The 9,174-nt window shown below is 43.9% G+C and overlaps 1 protein-coding gene across 9 annotated transcripts in view; it reads right to left on the bottom strand.

The window, feature by feature from the left end:
* Positions 1-1,110: 1,110 nt before the first annotated feature.
* Positions 1,111-9,174, bottom strand: part of SLC14A1 (solute carrier family 14 member 1 (Kidd blood group)) — a 55,013-nt gene continuing 46,949 nt past the window's right edge. For all 9 annotated transcript variants that reach the window (XM_070778981.1, XM_019987020.2, XM_070778979.1 and 6 more), the window contains 4 exons: positions 8,550-8,697; positions 8,211-8,345; positions 3,340-3,389; positions 1,111-1,676 (listed from right to left, as the gene is read on the bottom strand). In XM_070778981.1, coding sequence (XP_070635082.1) covers positions 1,503-1,676; positions 3,340-3,389; positions 8,211-8,345; positions 8,550-8,697 — 507 coding nt within the window. In that variant the 3' untranslated portion in view covers positions 1,111-1,502. The remainder of the gene's footprint in view (positions 1,677-3,339; positions 3,390-8,210; positions 8,346-8,549; positions 8,698-9,174) is intronic.

Genomic DNA, 9,174 nt, shown 5'->3' with positions numbered 1-9,174 from the left:
GAGATTTTTCAAACACTGAAAATTTAGTTTTTTTCACAGAAATGTACATGACTCTATGACAGTTGCAAAGTCATGGTTTCAAAAGGTCACAGGGTTTTTAAATTGAAACAGTGTTTTCCTGAGAAAATGAAAAAGTGAACTTTTCCCTAAAATAATTGTGGGTTTACTTCCCTTCTGTTCCTATAGTTTGCACTGACTACTTCAAACTCAAAGAAGAAAAAACCTTTAAGATTCCAGTTTCACTTTCCAATCCTCTAAAATTCTGAAGCTTCCCACTGCTATATTCAGCATGTTAGGTTATAGAATCTTTACAGGACTGAGAGCTTACACAAACAAAGCACAACCGGAGGCTTCTTTATCCATATTTCTTTTTGGTGGTTCAAATACCATTGGTTTTTGAGTGAGAATATTGTAAGTGTTTAGAAAATAGTGAATTTTTTTAAAAGTAAGAATTAAGCAACTTCTAAGCACTCAGAAGCAATCTGACACTAACTTTCAGTCTTTGTAATACATGACATCCTTAGATGAATTGAAAATGTGGCTTTAAAGGGCCCTTGGATGTTGATGATTTGATATTTGATCCCCTGTTTTTGTGGCCTTTACAGAATCAATTTAGGGAATAAAATGAAAATAGCTATGCTGAATATTTTAGAAAAATTTAACTTTTCTTTAATATCTAGGAACTTTATAGCCAGGCTTTATAGCCAGGAACTTCTTTTATTTTACCTCACTGAAAACAAATCCATTCTCACAATAAAAAGATAATAAGCTACCTAAAAAAATCCTTTGCAATAACCAAGAAAAGTGATAATACAGGATAATTTTGATGGATGGGATCCCATTCTCCCTCCTGCAGCTCTGCCAGCCTGAAACAAACCCACCGTCTCCTGTAAGAGAATGCCACACACGGGGGCAGCGTGAAGGCTGTTCTGTTGAGGACCTGGGGAGGGAGCTCAGTGATGGGCCCTGTGATGTTGACCACAGTTGTAATGAGTAACTTGCATTGATTTTAAATCTGCCCAATGGCTTGTCTGCGAATTGTAGGCTGACTTTGATTTTGTGACTGTGAATTCCATTCACTTAAGGCTTATAGAGATTATAAGAGATTGGTTTTATAGAGATTAATTTTTAATTAATACTGTTAACCTCATGTACAATCAAACACCAAGAATATCAATAAATATCAATAATTAGCTTTGGTCTTCCTTCCTCTTTCTGTTGGAACATTCTGACTCTATAAGTATAGTACAGTCTTAGTGCCAATGCCCCACTAGGGTTTAAAATTCCACAGCCAGAGGACATCACCTTGGTGTGTCTTGTCCCTTGTTCAGGGATGTTCCAGAGTCTGAAGGAGATACAAAGTGAGCATAAGAACAGATCACTAATGGTTTAGTATGAAATTTGTTACTGGTAAAAACAACAGTTTTGAAGCTCTGGAAGTCAATGGGGCAGCTCGTCAGAAATGACTTGTGACCATCCACGGCTGTGGATGGGGGCTGCGTTCACAAAGGCCCTTGAACCGTCCTTTTCCTGGATTGTAGGTAGAAGATGCGGTTTTCCTCAGGATAAGTGACTTTACTGATGGGCATCTTGTAGATGTTGGGGTTTTTTGTGGTCAGCAGGAGGAACAGTAGTGTGGCTAAACAGAAGGGCCAGGTACCAGATGGCAATCCGACCTGCAGAAAGAGACAAGCCACACACTTCTTTAAGATCCTGTTGGAAAGCTAACTTGCACAAAGCACAGGCTTCACACCACTGTCATTCAGCTCAGGAGATAACTCTCTGGAGGCACGACTCTGGACTCCACTTGTCCCCATGGAGACTGAGTCTAAGATCTCAGGACACTCGGCTCCTAAAATGTCAGCATGCACTCCTTAGGGATGATGCATGCCCTGCCCTCCCTCTTACACAGTCAGACTTCCTGCGAATGTGCACATTCCAGCGAATGTGCAAAGATGACACTTAGCCCCTAGAGATGATACTTAGCAACCACCAACAGCTCCCGACCACTCATCACGTCCATGAGGCTGTCTTTGATGACTTCAGCTCTCTCTCCCCTTGGCCTCTGCCCAGACCAGGTCTTGGAATCTATTTGCTTTACTTCTTTTTGTTTCATCTCTCAAACAGACTCTAAACTCCTTGAGGGTAGCTCCTCCTTCTGTGCGTCCATGACAACTCAAGCAATTCTGAGCCTACATCATGTACTTGATTAGGTTTGGCCCTATAGACTCCCCCGCCACCAACCCGGGCGTGATGGTACCCAAACTTGACTGCACGTCAGAATCATCTGGAAGAGTTTAAAAAAAAACACAGATAACCAAGCATCATATAAGATCTACTCTACCAGAAATGCCAAGGTACAGGGCCCGAGGATCGGGATTTTTCACAATCTCCCTAGATGACTTCGTTCTGTAGCCTGCCCAATTCTGGCTCACAGGCCAAGGTCTGTGAACTTTTGTTGGGGTGTGAAGGGCCCCTCAAGCTCTAAGGCATCTCATCATGCCTGTAACAGGGCTTTGACATTCCACCATAAAGATAACTGTGTCTCCAGAAGGACCCTCCCAGGTCAGCTCTCTGTGTTGCTGTGAAGAGGACTAGATGCGGTCCTGCCCCACTGGCAGCCATGACCATGTCTGTATGGATGGGCAGTTACCAGGAACTGGCCTGGCATCCCCTGCACTGGTGGGTGAGGAAGAGAACTGAGAGGTGGGGGGCCCCAGAGCAGCCGGGGGTACTGGGCTCCTCAGGGGAGGGGAAGGAGAAAGTCAAAGGGCTGAACAGTACTGAAAAGGAAGGAGAAGTGGCCAGAGGCACTTAATAGGTGATGATTTTGCTTATTAAATAATTTAGGACAGGGGTCTAAAAAAGTCTTACTGATGACCGACTGGGGATTTTTTTTTTTAAAGACTAAGGGTATGAAAAAGTCTTGGCTTAATTAAAAAGAAATCTGGATCTTTAGCCAATTATCCTTTTCTTTCCTTTTCTGATTTCTCAACCTCTACATAGTCCCAGCTTTCTGTTTAAGTAAAAGATATTCTAAAGTCAACTTTTTGACACTCAGAGTTAAAGTATGGACTTGATAATATACATGCTAAGTTTCACTTCTTTAAGACAAACAATCTGATATTTTTAGCAAGCCTGGCGATTATAGTTTGGGCTAAGGTTTACTGTGATGCTGGAGGGTAAATGAGGACAGGTGGGTCCAGAAGATGGACTACAGTGATTATCTGTCAAGCATCCTGCCCTGGGACGCCATTGAGGTGGACTTCAGGAGGGTTTCTGTATCATTGAAAACTGACCAATCACATGGATGAGAAAGTGAGATTAGAGCAAACTTACCACAGCCATCACGTGTGACATGCTGGCTCCCAGGTAGGCAGTGAACAGGGCTAGGAGAAAGAAAAGGGAAAGAAAGAGTGCTTGGACTCCTTTCAATATAAATCCCTGGAACGTAAACTTGTGCATTTTACCAGTGAGCCCAGCACACTGGTGACAAGTCTGAGCTTAGAGTCAGCAGCTCTGGGTTTGCATCCAGGCTCCACCCCTTAGGAACTTGGAGCCTCCACTCAAAGCCCCCATTTCCTCACCTGTACAAGGGGGTAATGGAAACCTTGCTCTCAAGAGTTGATGTGAGTGTGAAAGAGGGTAATGCTTGGGCTTAGCACACAGTAAGTACTCAAGAAAGGTAGCTTTTCTGTGGTACTATTTACTTTTTTTGCTGTTATTGCTAATATAATACTTAAGGAAAAGGCCTTCCATAGTAAATACATTTCCCCATTATTTTACCCAAGCATAATTAAAATGAAACTTATGAATGTTCCTTGAAGTAACATACAATCTCTCGGCATCTGAGATTCTCAGATCAATGGTTAGAAATCACAGCTTAAAAAAAGCCATGGTATATGTATATAGGAGAAATCAGCAGAAACTGACCAAAGACCTGGATTCCTCTTTGTATGAATATTTTCCCTAAAACTGTAAAGGTCAGCATACATGTCAATGAGTTAACATCCTGTGTTTTTATTTACTTTGAGCATGAATTTTTGAGAGTAGGTAATTTGAACACAGAGGATGAGATGGCTGGATGGCATCACCGACTCGATGGATGTGAGTCTGAGTGAACTCTGGGAGTTCGTGATGGACAGGGAGGCCTGGCGTGCTGCAATTCATGGGGTCGCAAAGAGTCGGACACGACTGAGCGACTGAACTGAACTGACTGAATTTGAGTATGTGTATGGCCTTCAATGTAAAATAACAGAAACAAAGAGCTCAGCTAACTAACTCTCAATTCTTGGGCCCAAGGAGACTCAGGGAAGCCCTTAGGGTTCACAGAGACCACCTGAAGAATGACCTTCTTATAATGGCCACATGGCCAACTGGGCCACCCACACTCACCATATGGTCTTCATGTCCATCAAGAAACACATCTGCTACTTGGGGGAGTTGGGTGGGGTGGTGGGAGAGACTCTATGATCTTTTACTTTACTATAGATTTCCATCCTTTTATTGATATTTTATCTTTTTATCCTGATGTTTTTTGTTCAATATTATACCTAGTTCTTTCACATATGAAGTGTCTCATGCTAACAGGAAAGGCTCATCTTTGGAAATGGTCTGGGCTTCAAATCGCAGCTCTGCCATTTTGTTTGTTAGACAACAAGTCACTGAACTAGGAATCTAGTTGCATTGTAAAAAGGCAGCTGGAAGAGGTTCTTTATAGGGAGTAATGACTCTTAAATGAAATTATGTACTTTCACAAGCAGCAGCTATAAACTCATCTCTGTCATCATAGAAAAGGAGGTACTGCTCTGAGCAGAAGGGTTGGAAGATTTTCTCTGCTTGGCTTGGATAATTTCATCCCCACCCTCCCCATTTAGTTCATTCATTCATTCAAGAAATATTCACTAGCCATTGGCTAAGTGTGGAGACACCCTGTCCCTGCTCTCCTGAGCACTGGCTCTTTTATGACACGCCCCTGAGCACATGAGTCCTTCCTGCATTTCTCTCCTAGGAGTAGAGTAGCTTAATACCTATCAGCACCCTGTTGGTGCTTAAGCTCTTTCAATTCCATGTTGCTTTTCTTTCTAAAGTAAGAGTATCAGACTAGCTAATAGTTGTTGCCCATCATTAAGATGAGCTGAGTTGGGCTGGGAAAGCCTTAAAGTAGAGATGAAGTTCTGGACATCATGGTTTGGAGGTGATGCCCCTAACAGTGTGCTGAGTAGCTGAGGGAGAGAAAAGGCCCTCCGCTTCCCTCAGTGGAAGGGAAGACTGAATCCCAGTTCTTCACAGACAACATCCCTCCCCACAGACCTCCATATGAAAGTCCTACGATGATAACACAACCTGTAAGAAGAGATCCAAAATGTGTTTACAGTTTGCAGTGAGAAAATAACAAAATTGAGGAGTTCTCTGGCTGTGCAATTTCTGGCTTAGGGGCACAGGGAAGGCAGATATACCAGGCTTCTATCAGAGACTCCCATGTCTGCTTCCTGATAAAGCCACAGGAGTTAATAAAAGAGGAGCTCTATAATAAATGTCTTTATTTATTTACGTTGGCTGACAAGTTTGATCTTTTGTTTGGTGACATGGGCAGGCAGAAACTTGCTGTGTATTTTAGTGTGAGATCTGCTTTACAAGAGGGACTGGAGGTCTGTCTCAAAAGTTTACATCCGAAGATAAAAAGGACTGAGGACTGTGCCCAGCGTGGATGGAACAGCGCTCCCCCACGCTGCCAGTGGCACGGCAAATTCACATGGCCTCTGTCGGGTGCATTTGGCATCTGCTGAAAATACGGGAGCTAGGATTTTGGCACCAGTGTCTGGGCTCTTAACTAATTCTATACTGACTTAACCACTGAACTAATAAAGAAAATCTGGATCCATCCAAAGGAAGGTAGGTATAATAGACAAAACGAAGGCACTCAAAGATGTCCACGTCCTGATCCCCAGAACTTGTGATATGTTACCTTACATGGCAAAAGGGACTTCGCGGCTATGATAAAGTTAAAGATTTTGAGATAGGGGATTAACCTTAGCCAAGTAGATCCAATGTAATCATGAGGTCCTTATAAGTAGGAGGCAGGAAATTTCTATCTAGGGAGTAGGATGAAGTGTTTTCACCTACTTTATACTCTTCTGTATTGATTGAATTTTTGTTTGTTTTGTACAACAGTCCTGTACTACTATAAAATTACAGAGAGAAAATAATGAAAATATCTCAGCTTTGGGGAAACACATTTGTAAACATCTTTGTCTTCTCCTTTTCCATGATCTGTGAAAAGACCTTCATAGACCTTATCAGCAACTTCTGCGACCAAGACAGTTTTTGCTTGATCTTTAAGGATGTGCTCAGACTGTCCATACACTGGCCCAGACCATGCTTTGCAACAACTGGAATTCCTCCTCTTACTTTTTAGGACTTACAGAAAAGCCACCCTTTCTAGGAGGTGCTTTTGGATGATTCTGAATTGTATTTCCCCCAGGGACTCCTGGCCTGTGAGTCTCTTGGTTCTGCATCATGTGGTCCCCACGGGCTTCTCTCTCTTACTTGCCTGGCTTCTGCTCTCTGTACACAGGAGCCACCTAGGATCTAAAGCTTCTGAACCCCTAGCTCTTCCTAGTACTGTCTGGATTGTACTACGAATGTTTAGTACATATTTTCTACTGCTACCAATAGAGAAAAAATACCGGTTTGCACCTGAGATAAAGGTTGAAACCTCAGACCCATCTCAGAATAAAAGGGTTTATCCCACATGAGCTCAGGAGGCCACATAATCTGTCTCTACTTTTCTCCTTTGCCCTAAGCTTGTAAACAAGTGAGCAAAAGGTTTGACACGGCTCGTAGGTGAAACAGTTATGTAACTATAAAGAAACTGACAAAATAACATGTGAATGGCAACTCCAGAGCTTCTGAGTTCTGTTAATCTTGCTACAGCATCAGATAATCAAAATTGAATAAAGCCTTAGAAATCCTTGGTCCTGTCCCACATCCTGCCCAATGCAAGAACTCACTCCAAATCCTGCCTGACATGTGGTCCACCACGTTAATAATGGCTGGATTGATTAATGGTGATAAATCCAGCCATTATTGGATTAATGGTGATAAATCATCCAACTAATGATTGATTAGTTTGGTGATTAACTGAATCTTGGCAAATATTTCCATGAGATTACAGAAACTCTTGCTTGTTCCAATATCCTTCCACTCCTTTGTCCCCCAGGAAGGATCATTCCTTTCATTCTAGCATATTATCTTACATACTTGTAACTTGTGTTGAATTAGGGATGCTGGAAGCTATGGGTGAATAAGCCACCCCTTGCAATGGCCTGGGAAATGCATTAGCTTTTCAAATCTGAAGCACTTGAGGTCTGTTTTTACCTAAGGGCTTGAATGGTACTGAAGGAAGGGAGAGTAGCGTAGTGGGAGTAACTCTGGAAGTTGTTAGCAAGTATGGACTCTGGGTTTACATCTACCCCTAATGGATGCCTTTCAGTGCATCACTTTCTCTGCTCTTAGAACTCCAACAGTAAAACGAGAAGGATGTCATGGAGCTCTCCAGAACCCCTTCTAGCTCTGACAGCCTGAGTCTGGCCTGGAGCTCGGAAAGGATTAATATTACAGGTCTCAAAATGTGGTCCCCAGAGGAATAGCATCAGCACCGCCTGGCACCTTGTTAAAAATGCAAGCTCCTCCCCTGCCTCCCCGGCCGGCTCTAACAGACAATGAGTCCGGGACAGGGGCTAGGCCCCAGAAATCTGGGTTTTAACAAGGCTTCCAAGAGATTCTGATGTTTGCTCCCGTTTGAGAGCAGCCATATTAATGTGATTCTCTAAGGACCCGTTAATACCACCAGACTTGCCAGGAGAACTGGCTGTATTTAGCTTGTTTCCTTTCAGTTTCTTGGGTCAAACAATTAGTATGAAGAACACAGAGAAGTTGTTTGTATCCCCCACCAAATACATATTGTAAAATGGTTAATATGACCCAGCAGGCTCTCCAGTCTTCAACATGAGCAATGAGGTAGGCAGAGCAGACCTGGGTCCTCCCTGAGAGGGGAGGCCCATTGTCCTGGTGACACACTTAGCAGGTATCAGGGGCTCACACTAGAACTCCAGCTGTAGTTTCTCACACAGTCCTTTCTTATTGTTTGTTCTGGATTTTGATACCACAGTCACGAGCAACTTTCCCCACGTTCAGGGAATACTCACCACAGGCAAGAGCCAGGAGGTGGGTTTGCCAGGTGAGTGCCACGAACGTTCCTCCAATTGCAATGCAAGCTAGAGAGCTGTTGAAGCCCCAGAGTCCAGCGTAGATGTCCTCAAATGGAGCTGAAAGACTGAGTCCTATTAGGGAAGACAGGAGGGGTCAGAGCTTTGGACTAAAGGCAGGATGTTCTGGAAGGAGCCTGGGGGTGGGGAAGGCGTCTGAGAACTCCCATTGGTCCCTTGGAAGCAGGCCTTCAAGAAAGGTCTGGAATGTAGAAGATACCTGAGACAGCAACGGGGCGGAGGCAGTGCTCAGTATCTGGGAGCAAGTCTGACACTCACCTGCTATTATCCCCAGCAAGGACCCGATTGCAGCGTGCAGGCACATGAGTGGGGAGGAGAGGAGGATGGCGCCTAGGAAGATGCCCCCTGTCCACGGATTATCGCAGCCATATATCTGACCCACACCCACAGGCAGGGACTTCAGCAGCTGAGGAAACAATTTAGAAAACATGGCCATTAAAACGACTGGACAGAAACCCATAGGATACCCACAAACACAGTGCAATGTCATTTTAGATTTAGCGTATCTTATCTTTCAAGATCAGAGTTACTAACATTTACAATTCTCTCTTGCTCTACAGAAAAGTCTCAGTCGCTTTACCCCCAGAGACCCACCAGCTCTCCCTGCTGCACGCTGGGCCCTCCTTCTCCAGATCCCTTCGCTCGCTGGCTCTGTGGCCTGCACCGACACCTAGTTTTGGTCGCTGATAAGCTCCCGATGTGGGGTTCCTGCTCCCCACTGTGAGGATCAGCCACACCTCCCAGCGAGGATGGTAGGGACCACCTCTTACACTTCTATTCTCAACTCTCCATCAGTTCTCAGGCCAATACATCAATACATCTCTATGGTCAATAGAAGTATTATTACTCCCTTGCAATTCAGCTGTCAGTGCTATGGTCAGAG

This window comes from Bos indicus, chromosome 24 (assembly GCF_029378745.1).
Source record: "Bos indicus isolate NIAB-ARS_2022 breed Sahiwal x Tharparkar chromosome 24, NIAB-ARS_B.indTharparkar_mat_pri_1.0, whole genome shotgun sequence".
Classification (NCBI taxonomy): domain Eukaryota; kingdom Metazoa; phylum Chordata; class Mammalia; order Artiodactyla; family Bovidae; genus Bos; species Bos indicus.
Note: the sequence above shows the minus strand (reverse complement) of the source record. Positions and strands in the feature narration are given on the sequence as shown.